The sequence below is a fragment of the Haliotis rubra genome, unplaced genomic scaffold (assembly GCF_003918875.1).
Source record: "Haliotis rubra isolate DU_JTF1 unplaced genomic scaffold, ASM391887v1 Scf6, whole genome shotgun sequence".
Classification (NCBI taxonomy): Eukaryota; Metazoa; Mollusca; class Gastropoda; order Lepetellida; family Haliotidae; genus Haliotis; species Haliotis rubra.
In genome coordinates this window covers 4475813-4493555 of record NW_025767301.1, presented here as the reverse complement: position 1 = coordinate 4493555, position 17743 = coordinate 4475813, and the positions used below count along the sequence as shown (strand labels likewise).

General features: G+C 37.6%; 1 protein-coding gene across 4 annotated transcripts in view; it reads left to right on the top strand.

The window, feature by feature from the left end:
- The first annotated feature begins 747 nt into the window (after nucleotides 1-747).
- The window catches only part of LOC124255266 (MAPK/MAK/MRK overlapping kinase-like), a 57672-nt gene continuing 40676 nt past the window's right edge, over nucleotides 748-17743 (top strand). For 2 of the 4 annotated variants that reach the window (XM_046689127.1, XM_046689125.1), the window contains exons 1-2: nucleotides 750-950; nucleotides 10453-10567. In XM_046689127.1, coding sequence (XP_046545083.1) covers nucleotides 932-950; nucleotides 10453-10567 — 134 coding nt within the window. In that variant the 5' untranslated portion in view covers nucleotides 750-931. Of the gene's footprint in view, nucleotides 951-10452; nucleotides 10568-17743 lie in introns of all 4 variants that reach the window. The other 2 variants (XM_046689128.1, XM_046689126.1) reach the window with 2 other exon arrangements.

Sequence of the window (17743 nt, the reverse complement as noted above, 5' to 3'; positions counted from 1 at the left end):
TCTCAGTTGACGTTCTGGGGAAAGGAATTTCGGAAAAAGAGATGCGTCGCCACACCTCTGAACTATCAAGCTATGAGGTAACCAGGAACAACGCTGGATGTGAAATCAACGAACAATTGACAGGCTACCCACATTTGATCATGACATTCACGATTGTTATTACTGAAACGATTTCGCTGATCCAGTGAGGTCGTACAACTTTAATGCTGTCTTTTAATATTTATCACGTGAAACGGAACACGTTCAAATCCCAGAACACGTCCTGAATTCACCCGCCGCCTCACAACTTGACGACGATTAGCGGAGCGTCCCGTCACTAGGCGCGGAGTCATGCCGACTGGGTGCCGAAGTTATCAATATCACAGACAAGTCTCGATGTAGACAACATCCTTGTACGTCCCTATAACATGCATTAATATAGTAGTGTCTTACGAATCCCATTAATAATACTCTCAAACGAATCTTTGTGTACTGTCGTCATAGCGATGTATGTCACTTTCTTTCGCAGGTACTCGTTCCCTTTGCAGACGACGTACCGCGAACGAGACCGAACAATTAGCAAGAGTTATCCTTCCGCGCTTAATATAGTCCGAGTTCTATCGCATTTGTACTGTAATCTCTAAACAAACAAATCGCAGCAGACGTTCCTGCTCTCCTGATTCGATTACTGTTATGCATTTATAGTAATACCCTTCTACCCCCAATCCCACCCAAGGCAATTAATGCGGTGTAAGAATCGGAACAGAAAGGTCAAAGGTCTATGTTGTGACAGACTGCTCAATGTTAATCGAACGAGTGGCAACATGGATTTATACGCCTGCTTGGCATTTCGAGGATTTTAAAATGAATATATCTGTGGCGACTGTTTTAACACAATCATGAATTTAGTTTGACCATTTCTTTGTTCGATGTCACAACAGACTTCGCCCGGATGAACCTGCTGTCACAAAGTAAGTGATCAAGGCGTCCCTTGCAACGGGAACACACTAAAAGCAGGAATTGCTTGTTGATACTATCACTAAATGGAATTTTCAATACTCAGTGGGCAACGCGTGCTGTATTGTTTTGAACGAATGGCAGTGTTTACCAGTTAGGGTTTCAATGGCTGGTTATATTTATTTTTCAATATATAATGCAAATGATTTAAAAACATCTCAGTGGAAAATGTTTTATAGAGCCATTAACTGTACAATTAAAATGTGTTTTGTCAGATGTGAGGCAAGGTGTGTTCAGTTGATAAGGTATTAGTACTGATCTCCCACTATTACATTAACTCATTAGTTAAACAAGGTTAGCCCATGATTTGCAGAATAACAGGAAGATGTGGGTGTTTGTTGCCCCGTCAGGGTGGGAATATGGTATATTCTCAAGCTCTTGTTCACATGGTGAAAGATAGTAATTCTGATAACAAGAAACAACAGACCAACAATGTGATGTGATATTGTGAGTTAAACCACAGATTGATGTGGGTTTTAAAAACATGTAATACAATACATTGTAATACATCCAAATGTATGTTGAGATACAAGTAGACACATTGTTTTGTATGGATTTTGTTGTTTGTATTTTATCACATATTAGTAAGGTTTATTGTCATCCAGGGAAACGTGGAATAAGAATCATATTTACCCCCTTTCAGACAAATCATGGTTCATCAATTATTATTAAGTTTTACACTTATTCAACAGTTGTTTTAGAACAACTTTTAGTACTCAAATAGACAAAATAAATACAATTTCTTGAATAAATATAAGTTATAATATTATCTGATTATGTTTGATTGTATCCTTTTTCACATATTATCAGAACAGCTGTAATTTATAACACATATTATCAGAACAGCTGTAATTTATAACATGCATCTGGATTTCATGGCTATAATTTTGACCTAAATTTATGGGGTGGGTGGTTGAGATTGTTCTTTGGCCTGTTACATGTTCCCAACCCTGAAAATTAGTGACCAGTCTCTTAGGTCCATCTATAATATTGCCTATGTAAAACTACCCTCACTGACTCACTCTTTGAGAAATTAAGCTGAAATGCATATAACGGTCATATCAATGTGATGAATAGAAATGTCAAACGGTATTAGTCATTGGATACACAGAGACACTGGTATGGGTATAGTCATTAGATATGCAGAGCAAGGGGGATTAGTTAGGAATGAGGCAAATTGCCCTGATTATGGATCAATGTTTACAGTATCATATCAGTTATAGTGATTTCTTTCTCAGACCGGTATCACTCAAGGCTTTCCTCCGTATGAGGCTGATCTGCTTTGATGTATGAGTGAGTGAGTGAGTTTAATTTTATGCCACCTTTAGCAAAATATCATGGCAGGGGACACCAGAAATTGGCTTCACACATTGTACCCACATGGGAAATCCAACCTGTGTCTTTGGCGTGATGAGCGAACGCTTTAACCACAAGGCTACCTTGCTGCCCCTGTGATGTATATGAAATACAGTTCAAAGCAGATTTAAATCTCACTCATATACTCACTCACTATTGTCTGTGACTATTATTACAGAGGAAAGGTTGAAAGAGATTATATAATTGTCATGTGACAAAAATATACTTAAAAAAATAGTTCACACTGCTTATAAAAAGTGCAGAAATTCTGCTTAATAGATAAACATCCACATAACTTTTTGTTTTGTTTAATTTCTTTTGCATGTTTGTACATGGAGGTTGTAAGCACTTTTGAGAACCCTTATCTTTTTGACAGAAACGAGATGGTGTATAAGACAGTTATGACGCAAATAAAGAAAGGTTTATTACACATTGGCAATAAGTATAACCAATGAAGAAGGGTCTATATATCAACACACCTCTTCTGTTATGACTTGTGCCAGTGCTTGTAGACACTGCTTTGTATGAGGGTGATCAGGCTATGAATAGACACTATCACCCCTTCAGTGTGGACCAGCCGAGGGGGGCCATACCTTAGTCTCACATAACAAGGCATGATATGGATCTGTCTTCGTGGGTTTTCAAAACAAGCGGATAAGTGGATGTGTAAAAGCTGGTGTGAGCAATATGCACAGTAAACCAAGGTGTTAATTTCAAGACTGATACTATACTTAAGAGTTTAAGTACCACAACTGTGTATGTGTTTGAGCTGAACGGTGCTTACAGTAAAGCATGGAGTTTTTATTGTTGTTTTATACATTTTGTTTGACCAACTTATACCTTTACCCTTCACATATCCATGTTTATCTAGAATCTCCTCTGAACCTTCTGTAAGTTGAAACAATTTTGTTTTTAAGGACATCTTTTGGAATTCTTACCTAATTTTAAGTATGGCTGCTGTGGCAGCCATATTGATACTGTCACTTTACCCAATTTGATGTTTAGTAAAAATGTAGCATGCCTATTAACACATTGTATAGTTGTCTTGAAGCAGCTGCAGCTGTAACCAATGATCTTCACTGGTTTTAATACTAAAACTAAGGTATGATATGCTAGATACATCATCCATACCCAAGAATGATAAACTGGTTTTCATATACAGATGCAGGTGTGATATATTTGTTATATCATCCATATCAAAGCAAAATGTATTGCTGTTAACACCAAGAATTAGGTCTTGAAGTTGATTGTTTTGTGATACAATCCAGTCCTAAAATTGGTTTTGTTATATCATCCAGATGAAGATCTGGTTTTAATTCTTTTTATATCATCCATCTGTTGACCAAGATAAGACATTAGTTTTGTTATATCATCCAGATGAAGATCTGTTGTCCTATTAATATAATGAAGACCAAGATATGTTGTTATCATGTCATATAGGCCTAGATCTCGTCTTTGTTATATCATCCAGAACAATTAAGCTCTGATATCTTGTCCCTATTTCATGTATGGTGTATGTTCTTCTGCAATTCATCAGCAGGACCACGGTAAAGCTTCCATTTTGTATAATATTTGACTTCTTCACTTTTGCTGTATGAGGTATTTTTCTCAATGAAATATATGTTGTAAATATAGTTTCTACAGTGAGTAAAGCTAAAACCCAAGATGTGATGTGATGTCATGTTATATGGCCTAATGCTGTACAAAGTTGCATCCTATGGTTTTGGGGACAAAGCAGAGATGGCCCTGATAATGATTGTAGGTTTCTGTTAAAAAACCCATAGCCATACATATGTCTAACATCTAATTCACCTTGAATTGCATCCCGAACAAGGTGCCATGCTGTGGTATAACTTAAATACTTTTCAAAATGGTTGAACTATACTCAACTGGCCTGAGGTGTGATATCTGGTCGTATCATCAGACCATGGTGGGTTGAAATGTTGCAGATGGATGAGATCTGAAGATTAAACATAATGTTATGACTTGAATGTTTGGATGTTAGGGATAACAGTGTGTTTGACAAAGTCAAAGTAATTAGTGTCCCACATTGTGCAACAATCATGATTACTGACCTGGTAGGTCACATCAGTTTATGTCAAATAACAATAAATCTTACATGTCATCTGTACACTACACTACACTACACTACACTACACTACACTACACTACACTACACTACACTACACTACACTACACTACACTACACTACACTACACTACACTACACTACACTACACTACACTACACTACACTACACTACACTACACTACACTGTAGTAACACAGTATACATTGTTCCTAACATACCATCATAACATACCGTATATTACCGTCTATAAGCCGAATTTTGAGGACCAAAAAATATGTCTGTAGAAGGGGGTCGTCTTATCTATGAGATACAATTTCACGGAAATATTTTTAGCTCGCCAGTGCCCTGCCAGGACGATGTTACAGGTTACTGGTACATCTGCCAGGATGTTTGCCACGATTACAGCGTTTATGTTGTGAATGATGAATAAAATACATATTAACCTGTACGTTTTCATTATTTCAACATATTACATATTAGTCATTATGACATTTATCGTACAATCAGCTGTGCACACATTTCCTGGCGATCAAGTTCAAACATGCACAATAATATAGCGGGATGAATTCTGGCGCAGTCATCAGTAAAATATAATACAGAATATTGTAAACTAGCTGTCCATGGAAAACAAGGCCGTAATCAGCAAGCCAGTTTGTTGACATGTTATCGTCTAACTACAATATGTATGACATTTAGCGAAACAAAATATAGTATCCATTTTCTGTCAACTACACTTCATTTCGATGCGTGAGTAGACACAATATGATTCTGAATTTTTTGAATAATGTGGACCAAAATTATAATTGTTGGTAACCGCCAGTGGTCTGTGTTTGCCGCGATTAGGACCCCATCGCGTGGGGTCGGCTTATGCATATCATTTTGACACTGATTTTAAGGGTCAAGTTTGGGGGTCGGCTTATCTATGGGGTCGGCTTATAGACTGTAATATACGGTAGTCAATACATTACTGAAAGGGTATATTACAAAATGTTCTGGACCATAGACCATAGCATGTTTAGCTTGCCTATGATGATTTTGTACACATAACATACATGCATGATAACAAAATACTAATTATATGGGAGAGCAGTAGGTTAGCCTTGAGGTTGTGTGTTCGTTCCTCAGGCCAAAGATCCAGGTTCAATTCCTCTCATAGCTACAATCACATCACATTTCTGTGGAATCACATTTCTGGTGTCTCCTGCCACGACATTGCTGGAATATTGCTGAAAAGAGAGTTATAACATACTCACTTACTTTTAATAGGGTTGAAACATAATAATGATACTAAGGATATGTATATGGCGCTAGTTCCACATCACTGGGGGACATGCTCAAAGCGCATGTTAATAGTTCGGGTGAGCTTCAGAACCTTGTCATTGTGGCTGTATCTTAAGGGTCTTCTCTGAAAGGTATTATCTCTTTATGACATAAATAAAATATAGGAGCCTATGCTTCAGAGTCTTTAGATCAACAGAGAAGTGACAGTGTTGGTTATCCTTCTACATTCAGTGTTTAGCTATCACAACTGTGTGTGCTGCCCAACGCAATCTCTTCATTAATCTTTAAAAGACCTCAGACCACCTACATACATACTTCATTATTCTTGTATCTACAGCACCTTGCCCTTTAAGCAAGATCAATATTTCCCTTTAGTTATATTTGCTGATGTAATTACTATTTGTTAATGAGTATTTGCTGCAAATTTGAAAGACTGTGTACTTTGAAAAAATATATGTCGACTTTCAAAGCATCTGTTTGTTATATTCAGTAATGGAACCATATTTTAGTTACAACTGTTTTTAGTTCACGCACCCTCGACGTTGATATTACCGTCAACAATATTCCGTTCGTATTATGAGTGGCGGTGACTACTAAGGGGGAAACAACTATTGCGATAGCAATAGTCTATTTCAACCAACTATTGCAGTACTTTTGCAATAGTTTTTTTCTCTCCTTGAATTGTCTCATTTGAAGTCATTTCCCAAATGAATGTTTAGTTTATACTAAATAAAAACAAACTGAAGTACTTTCAGTCTCTTTTGATAACTGACAAGAAACTTGAAACCCAGATTAAGTTTGTTCAAGAGGTAACAGGGGTGGATAACTCTAAATCAAAGTGAACGAATCTGGTACTTCTTGTATTTTGCGCTGCTAGGTTTATCACCGGAAGTCATTTACTAAACTATCGATAGTCAGACATACTATCGATGCATCAATAGTTTTTCGTTTCTCCCATCAGTTAATTGCTATTGGAGACTCAACAATTGCAATCCATTGATAGTTCAATGCATCAATGCATCGTTACAGCCCTAATTATGACATTATGTAAATAATCGCATCAGGTCCAGTGTTTGATGTAAGCAACAGCCTAGACTGCCAGGGCATGATGACACAACCAGCCTAGTCACAGAGCCGGACTACCTGATCCATTCAGTTTCCTCTTACTACAAGCACAGGAACCCGTGAAAATCCGGGTTAGAACTGGTCTTCAGCAACCCATGCTCTTCGTAAAAGTGACTAACGGGTTTGGGTGGTCAGACTCGCTGACTTGGTTGACACATTTCACCGTGTATTAATTGCATAGAACAATGCTCATGCTGTTGATCACTGTATTGTCTGGTCCAGACTCGATTATTTACAGACCTCCTCCATATAGCTGGAATATTGCTGAGTGCGGCTCAAAACCCAAACCAACCAACAAGCACAAGAGACGACTTCCAAGTGTCTTATGCCAGTCAGGGTGGTGGGGTAGCCTCATGGTTAAAGTATTTGCTCTTCACCCCGAAGACCTGAGTTTGGTTCCTCACATGAGAAGAATGTGTAAAGCCCATTTCTGGTGTCCCCTGCTGTGATGTTACTGGAATATTGCTAAAAGTGGTTCAAAGCCTTGCTTATTCATTAATTCATTCTTATGACAGTCATGAATATTTTCACAAATTGTCTCACTACTATTCAGTGAATCTTTGTTTGGTATGAAAACAATGAGAGAATTTGTGTTTGTTACCATCTTTTCTTGTGTATCTAGTGCTCACTCAAGCATATATGTGCACCTCCCATTCTCTGGTGCAATTATTTAAGAAGAATCACCATTTCATACATTGTGTGTAGTCAAAACCTATAACATATAGCTTCAAGGGAACAAATGGGAGATCTTGGTCAAGAGAAATAACACACCATTAGACATGATGATTTACATTTCAGTTGCAGTTGCTTTATGTCGGGCATTGTTTTATGTGCATCGATTAATATTGCCATTTGTAATTGTGAAAATAAGTTATTAGTTATCAGCTGTACACACCTGTTCTCAGCGATCTACCAGTGATTGAGTAACAAATAACCATTATTATGACTGAAAACAAATGGAAAGAACAACAGATTTCAATACATCATTTTATACTGGTTATCAGATTGTATAACAGATTATGGCAATTTGTATACCGGTCATATATTTATTCACTTGTTGTGTCTACCTTATCATTGTATTTTAGGTACACTTACAGAATACTGGATACCTACCAGCCATATTGTTTAGTGTCATGCCACCCTAACCCTAATGCTAACCCTTACCCTAACCCTAACCCTAAACCTTACCCTAACCTAACCCTAAACCTAAACCTAAACCTAAACCTAAACCTTACCCTAACCCTAACCAAAAGTAAACTTACGTGCTTTCAAAGATGGCGGAAGGTATCCCGTATTCTGTAGTCTTACCATATTTTATGCTGTATGTACACAACATCTGCAATAATTCTGCAGTGATGTGTAAACTCTGAACTTAAATTATACATGATATTTCTTTCAAATGCATATTGAACATGTGATCATTTATTTGTAACATGGAAACGGGAAACAAAGACTTCAATGGAAAAAAATAATTAAATACTGGTTATCGAAATGTCACTCAGCCCCTTGAAGATTGTTCTGCAGCAAACCATACTTGTGAGATGTGACGTGGTCAGGCTTGCAGACCTTGCTGATGCATGTCTTCATATCACATTAGAGTAGATCAGTGATGTCATATACTGGATTCTCCAAACCAGATACGATTACTTACAGACTGTTGTCAATAGCTGGAATATTTCTGAGTGCAATATTAAACAAGATAAAAATCGACATCACTCAGTACTAGTTCCTATGGTCATGCTATTGTAGGCTCAGACAACCTTTTTTGACATTCCTTTCTTTGTACAGGAAAGTACCTGGAACGACCCTCATGAATGAATTAATCAATGTGGTTGATATAGCAACTAAGTGGGAGTACTTCCTCATAAGAAATCCTGGATAGTCACATGCATACTCTTAAATCAAGCTGTCATTACACATCAGAGTTAAGTCCCTTTTATTGCTATAACATCTGCAAAGAGGAATATATTGCAGCTAGAATATGTAGAGTCCAAGGCATAATTGTTTTTCTGATGTGTTATACCACCATGTGAATATTGAAACCTGGTCCAGACAGACCAGTGTCTGAAAGCACGAACAGCTATCCATAACCATCAGGGCACTATGTCACGTGGTCAGGCAAGTTGCGGAATCTAACCAGCCAATCCTCTTTAAACACTTCTTCTGATATGATATATCGTGGACAACTCATGGATGAACTTGATTCATCTGAAGTTTTAATGCCTTAAAGTTGCTGTCATATCCACAATGTCCCCCAAAATGTTTGACCCGTGAAGGTCCGGGTTAGAATATTGATCTTCAGGAAACCCATGCTTGTCGTAAGAGGCGACTAACGGGATCCGAAGTTCAGGCTCGCTCGGTTCCCAATTACGCAGATCGATGCTCATGCTGTTGATCACTGGATTGTCTGGTCCAGACTCAGTTATTAACAGACCACCGCCATATATCTCCCGTTTACAGAAAAAAAATAGATTGTGAGAAAATATTTTATTGTTTTCTCCACTTATCACAGAAAAACCTGTTGAAGCTGTGACCTAAAAAGATCCCATCTCTAACTGAAATTCCACTCCGCCCCTCCCACCGGATTGTTCCTTATACAGTAGAACATGGTTATAGCGAACACGGATATAGCGTACAAACGGATATAGCGAACAGATTTAAAAGTCCCGTCAACAGTCCTTTATAATATCATTAAAATTATACGTGAATAACGAACTCGTGAGTAGCGAATTAACGGCTATAGCGAACTGATTTACTACCCCCAAGACCCAATTAACGACGTGATTAGCGAATTCACTCAGTGTCAGCTCAGCCACTTAGCGGTACAGTATACATCAATCTTGTTGGCGGTGAATCAACATTGTTTGATGGTCATTAATTAATTAACAAAACAAATATATCGTGTTTAACCCATTCAACACCTCGTTGACGAGGACGGTATCCATTGCCGTAGTATGATTGGCTGCCTTAGGTCACGTGTCTGATTTTGACCAATCACGATCCTTATAGCAGACTGTGGCGAAAAAGCGTCATTAGAAACCAATCTTTATCCAATAAAATCGCTTTTTACAACTGTGAAAATACTCTCGGCAAGGGTACAGTGATATTGTTGATTTTCCAGAGCTGTCGAACGATACCAGACACCACACGATTCGCGTCGCATGTTATTCATACGAAGCTTCGAAAACGGAGGTATTTCCCGTTGTTGTGTCATGTTAACGAACGGAAAGCCTGATTACATAAAAATATAATAGAAAAAGCCACGGGCATGTTATGACATGTCACAAATGGAAAAAAACTCGCTACAATTTTTGCTTCTTTCGTGGTAAATGTAAGCTTGCATTTTCATTAAAAAATAAATTTATTTAAGTTGTAGTTGTATTATTTCAATTTTATTATAAAAGTAAACTTCATATTTATCAACATGATATAGGTAATGTCTGTGAATGTCTACATCTCTACAATCCCAAGATGGCGGTCAAATGTGAATAACGAACAACGGATATAGCGAACTAAATTTCTTGGTCCCTTGGAGTTCGTTATATCCGTGTTCTACTGTATACTGTTTACATCCCTTGACTTAGATGTGTTAATTCTGTTTCAGAATACAGGATATTAGGCAAAAAAGGTGAAGGTACCTTTTCTGATGTACTCAAGTGCCAAAATAAGGAAGATGGGACGTATGTTGCGTGTAAAAAGATGAAGCAGACTTATGAAAGGTATGTAATTGCATTTAACATTGTTCATCACAGCAGGAAGACGTTCATAATGATACGTCAATTATCTTCATTCAATTGTTTTATGACATGTAGAGCATTCCTTGTATTAAGGTAGCCTATTTTTCAAATGTCAGCTTTAACATTATATTGAGTTAAACAATTAAACCACTTACTGTCATCAAATATATACTCCTCACAAAAAATTAAGCAACAAGTATTTTCAGTGTAATATTCTTATCAATCTCGATAGCGATTTTTGCCGACATGTTACTGAAAGGTAAATATTGAAAGAATACATAACATTAAGTGACTGTCAAATTGTTTTATCTCATAACATTGACAACATCACTCGAACACAACCACCCTCAGAAACAACATGCAAAATGTGTGGCATGAATGTGCTCCCCTCTTCACACATGCACCCTGATTGGTGTAAACCTACCTGTAATCATTCCTCTGGCACAACAAGCGGGTCCTAACTTCATTTTTTATGGATGAAAATGCCCGTCTATGGATGATAATGCCCGAGAAAGAGTTGTTAACGATGTTGTTTAGATCAACAACATCACACATATGGACTGGCCTGCAAGGTCACTTGATCTGAATCCAATTGAACATGCTTGGGACATTATTGGTAGTCGTGTTTTACGGTCTCCATGTTCACCCTCAGACTCTGGATGACCTTGAGCAGGCGTTACAGAGAGATGGCAGAACATTCCACAACAGCAACTTTAAAGGCTCATTTGGTCAATGCAAAGACCTGTGGAGGCTTGCATTTGTGCTCATGGTAGTCATACTGGATTACTGAACACTGCTTCACTGTCCAAAGCTGACTTGAACCTTAATGTTAACATTTTGCTCCATCAATGCAGCACATTTTGCACGACTGTTTCATGGTACATGCTTTTGATGATTTGTAAGTCTATTATTGCTCAAAACTATTTCATTTCATTTTGCTAATCGTGTGTACATAGGTTTCACCTTTCTATTGCATCATTCAGTGATTTGCAATTTCAATAAATGAAATTGTAATGAGACTACAAATTTGTGTTGCTTAACATTTTGTGAGGAGTATATATTGGACCAATGATAGAGAGTCCATTGCTATGTGTCCATGAATCGAATTCTTTCATTGTGAGCAGTAACATTGTCCCAGTACTGCCTCTAAAATATGGCATTTTGCTATAGCGCTCGGGGACAGAAAGCAAGAGAGGTGACAAAGACCTTTACAGAAGCTTTGTTCCATATAGGTTATGAACCTGGGTCACGTTCCACAAAGCGATCGTAGCACTAAGATGATCGTAAATCCCTTACTTTAACATAGACTTACGACTGTCATAACGACTGCAATTGCTTTGAGGAACGGGGCCCTGCACAGTGTTGATGATAGTTAGGGGTTGGGATTGTTTAATTTCTCACAAAAATCTTAAATGTTCAATTACCAACCAGTCTATGACATTTCAGTATAAAAATATGAATATTTTCAAATTAAAAAAATCCATCTTGTAAAAATCATTATCTGTAAATGTGATTAGTGGTTGGTATTGACCTTGAGGTGAGTAACCAAAATGTTAGAGCCATTTTCCCTCACCTATTTGACAACTTCATTCAGGCATACTGTTGGACGTTAGTACAGTCACTATGCTTACATATTAGGCACTGTTTATGCCGATGAGGTAAGCAGGAATCCGGTTCCATAAGTCCAAGAGAGTCTGTTCAAATTCTTGTCGGTTTGCTGGAGGTGGTATACGCTGTCTCAGCTGATGATCAAGATAATCCCAATGACGTTCAATGGGGTTCATGTCTGGAGAACACGCTGGCCAAGGCAATATGTTGACGTTAAAGTTGCAGGTATATTCGAACAATTCTGGTGGTGTGTGGCCTTGTGTTGTTGTGTTGGAAAATGACTATTCTTGGCTGTAGTCGAATAAAGGTTGCAACACTTCATCCCTGTATCATTTGGCACCAGTCTTGTTCTCTGGACACAAATGCCGCCCATACCACGATGCCTTCTCCATCGAACGGATGAGCTTCTTGAGCGCAGTTTGGCACCAGTCGCTCTCCTCTACATTGAAAAACTGACATCTCTTCGTCTGCGTTGATGGTTTAGCCAGGCCAAAGCCATTTCACTGAAGGCGTGGTAGGCTTGTATACCAGCCATACCAAGTTGTCGAATGATTGATCATTTGTTGATGGCGTGTCCTGTTGTTGTCGCCGCCGTTGTATAGCCCCCATATTGGCCATACTGATTACCCTGTCTCGTAGTGCTTGTGTATGTCTTGGCATATTTGTGGTGTTTTTTTGGTTCCTGCATGCCTGCTCTGACCAACATCAGTATTTATGGCACAATCATGCCCGTATATTAATACCAATGTCCCACAATTACATTTTTCATGTTTTGAAAAATGCACGATTCGTACAAAGTCTTTTGACAGCTGTATTGTTATTGCGTTTTGGCGAATGTTTCTGTTAGGGTTCAAACCTGTACCAGCATTTTTGTTTTTTATACACTTACTTGAACAGTGATAACTTCGTTTGCTCGGTAGTTTAGTTTTGCTTCTTTAGTCACAAGAATCAGTTGCTAATTTCAGTTTGTCTTGTCACTTACCAAACTTAGCTCACAAGATCACAATAAGTATTATCACACGAAGATATACATATATAACCTGTAAACCACAAGTTTAAATACTAGTGAAGAGTTTCCACAATTTTAAATACTAGTGAAGAGTTTCACAATATGCTTGGAAACACTGGTTTATTGCATTTTAAAAATTGCATATCCTCTCTAGTTGCAAAGTTGATTTTTATCTTGAAAACTGCTGAACGATACCCCTAAAACATAGATATATACTGACAAGGATAAGTGTGATCTGTCTCCCTGGCCATTATACAGGCACATTATACAACGCCTAATTATATACACACAACGTTATTGGACACGGTTAACATGAGTTATGGCCTATATATTACATTAAACAATTTAGTTTGTTTGTCCTCGGAGATAATACCATTCTCCTTCATATACAATGGTCTATACCCCAAGGTATTATGAACCCATAATTAACTATAGAGATAATCTATGCCACTGAATATCTATGATCTATTGACAAGGGAATATCGTCTTACTGACCTGTACCAAGCACCTGCTACTATTGTGCCACTGATCAGGTTCATTGTCAAACATTGTAATCTCGGCAACCTAATTTTTCCTCATGACATGTAGCTAAGGGTTTTTCATTAATCCAGATGTGAAATGTTGCGACAGTATTACCTGTACACAATCATTTTATGAAGCCAACATACAAGCCTTTCAGCTTGTTGAATTAGGTTCAGACATCACTCATAACTTGTATCAAAAGGCCTTTCGGTTTGGACTGTCTTGAAGCAAGTTCGGTATATGGAAGCCCAGTTTGGATTGGCCCCAGAGCTGTGTACAGTGCCCTGTAGGTCATACACGTCTCTGGCAGTGCGTCATATAGTGTATTGTTGTGTCGTTGCCTTGAAGTTCTTGTGCACATTGCGTTCTAACTATTATCTGGTATTCATACAGGAATTCTATGTGTATCCTACATGTCATATGACATAATTTGAATGGTGAAATTAAATCTAAAATGCACAGATTGAGTTTTACGAAGAGTTTTTTGTCTACGGATACAGTCTTCTTTCTTTAAGATTCACATGGGAATGTTGACTTTGCGTAACCAGTGAAAATATATAAGAAGATACTTCTGTTTCAGGTGTGTTTGTATTTATACAGGGCAGTGGGGTAGCCTAGTGGTTAAAGCATTCGTCATGCCAAAGACCTTGGTTCGATTCCCCACATTTTTGGTGTTCCCTGCCATGGTATTGGCTGGAATATTGCTAAATGTGACGTAAAACTAACTCACTGTATTTAAACAAAATTCTATAGATGAATTTAATAATGTGAATGCCAGAGAATAACCAGATATTATATAAGAAGTAAAATAAAAAGCAGTGATTATATGAACACTGAAAATCAGTGATGACACTAGGTAGACAACAAACAACAAGGTAAATTTAATCCACTGTTATGTCGTATTTGTTCATTCATGTGATCACTTAAGTGTCAATATATCAGTTAGACATCTCATTATTACTAAAGAGATGTGAATCATGAGTAGTGAGGGTATTCTTTGTAGTGTTTATTTTTTCCTTTGTAATGAAGTACTGTATTTACCTTGAACAATGATTAATTAATAACCATATTGCATTATGTGAATGGTACCAGAGAGACAGTATGTGTTGCTTATTGATTGGCTTATTCACGGAACAAAGCCTGTGAACCCAGTTGTCTTAGGTGCTGTAATTCGCTTTTCTGAGTGAGGTCGTTTATTCATGCCAGAAACCTATGGCCTGGATTCAAATCCCAAATTCTCCCAGATCATGTTTCTAGATTTGTCAGCCCCTGTTGTGGGTTTCGTCAAAATGAAAAAAGTTTAAGAGCTGCATCCTACCAGGCTTTTGTACCATACCAGGATATGGAACAGTGTTCAAGATGTCATTGAACCAAACTCTCTATTCCGATCTAATCCCGAATGTACACCTGACTATGACACTGAATGCAATGTTTGAATTCGTCTGTAATACTAAATTTAGAAATGCTTACTTTGGGCAAAGAGGTTTTTTTTTTTCCAATTATGCTTTTCATGCAGGGCACATTTGAAAATTCTGATTAAATCCCTTTATGGAATGTAGTTAAACCTACAAAAGCACTCAAATCAAACAGATAATGTCTGCAGTGGTTGTGACCAATCTCTTAAAACTGTCTAATTTAAACTGATTGACTACCAATGTACCATTTTACCATATTTACATCTGAGCAGTGTTTGATTCAGTGAGTGTTTGCTAAGAGTTTGTTTTTAATCGTAATGCAAACAGAGCCCTGTCATCAGCTCATTGATTTCGTGTCCTAGATGATCAAGATTGCTTCTTATCATGCAATGGCGGAATGAAACAAATCAGGCGTCAATATCGCCACAACTGATCTGTGGCACAGGTCAGACCACATCTGTGTGGGATCATTACCTATGCTGCTTAAAACAAGTTAAGGATCACCTGATTCTTTCAAAGTGCTGAAGTTAATCTGTCATGCCATGCAGCCATTTTGTTTCTTGTCCCGATATGCCAACTGCAAGCCAGATGAGGAATACTGCTTGAAGCCACAGTAGTTTGGCAGCTGTTCAGTATTGTTTTCATTACAAATTACCTTGAATCAATAAAACGTTAGTAACAAGTATTGTTTTCAATAGGTGTGTTCATTGCTGCTAAACGTTGCAAATTAGCTTCATATTTAAGGTTTTGGGTAAATTGTGTGACTTTAAGAAGGATCAAACGTGTATGGGTTTTTTTATAAGTGGTTATTTGTCTTCATTATCCTCACTCACCTAAATAATGTTTTGCCGAGGACACATTTTAGCTTTTATGTTACAGTTCCATCTGGAAATGGATAATTTTACGATAATTGAAGACTGCGAGATGAGATATGTTACATGAGCACATTCATAATTTATCACTTAAGATTGATAGTATGATTAATGAAAACTGGGGAGGAAATATTGTTAGTATCACAATTTATGATTTATAATATAAACAGGAATATAGACATTCTTGATCGTCAGATATATTTTTAAACATTATCATTCAGACTGAGTGGAACTCGGCTGACTTGTATGTATCTGACTATATCATAAGCAAGTATTCATAAATCAGTATCAAACAGTAATTATATCATGTGTTCAGAAAAAGGTGAGCATATAATACCCCACCTGGTACAACTCACACAAACACCAATATCATGCGCACTATGTCCAAGACACCGACTCAACAGCACTGCATTAAAACCATGAGTAAATACTCAAGATATCTGTGTGGCACAATAAGTTGAACCAATAAAATTGTGCCATGTCATGACTGGAACATATTCCTCGCCATCACTTTGTTCTTTATGTTGGACCATTAATATTAGATTTCTTTGGCTATAGACAACCTATGGTCTAATGGTTAGAGCGTCCACCCAGAGAGTGGAAGGTCGCGGGTTCGATCCCCAGCCACGTCATACCAAAAAACGTTAAAATATGGTACTTGTTGGTCGCTGCCTGGTGCTCGGCATTAATGGGTACAACAAGGACCGATCGGCTCGGAGTCAGTATAATGTGAGTGGGGTATTCATGCTTAATTGCGTCATGGTATCTCAGTGAGCTAGCACTATAAAACCAGCTTAAGTGCGACGTTAAACCCCATTTCACCTCAACTCTTTGGATATAATTGGTAGGTTTTTAGTTCATAAGGTAACATTTTATTATCACCAGAAAACATCATATCAGAACCTTTGGGAAGTGATGTGGGAGAACAGAATATGTGAACAAATAACTATTGAATTGTAGTTTCTCTTAAAGGGGAAGTGTACACGAATAAATCACATTTATTCTTATGTGAATCAAAGTGAACTGTTTTAATTAGTTAATACCAATGTTTGAAAATATACACTCATTTTTCTTACAATATAAGTATAACCCTCAAAATAAGTGCTGAAATGTTATGCCAATATGAGGTATTTGTTTGCCGAGGTAAACAGGCCAGAGTTACCGCCCTTTGAGTATGACGTAATTGGTGCCACTTGATTTTAAACTGGTCTCCTGTCTAGTCCAAAATCCAAAGATAATAATACTGATATTAATCACGTGAAAAAAATTGTGAAAATACGAAGAAGCATAAGAACAGAAAATGTAAGCAGCATGACGGATTGATCGTGTGTATTTTCATTCATAACCTCGCCTCAATGAAAATACCAAATATGTATAACAATGTTGACGTCCGTATGACATCACTATCGGGAAGCGACTTTTTCAAAATGGCGTGTTCACTGACACGAGTACGCCGGAGTTTTCGAAGGAAATTTTCGTTGTTTCAAGCAACATATATGCATAAATGCGACATGAAAGTAGTCCAAAACCTCTGCCAGTCTGCTGGTTGTTATTTTCTTTTTGTTTTCATTGTGACCAAGGGAAATAGTCAGAAATTAAGAGAAGTACCGTCATCGTTGTGCGTGAGTTTGCGTCAGTTATGGCGTCATGCTTCAAAAAACTATAATATGTTGTGATGAATCTAGAAAATCATTGGAATACACCTGTTTTATTTAACTATCGCTTGCTACGA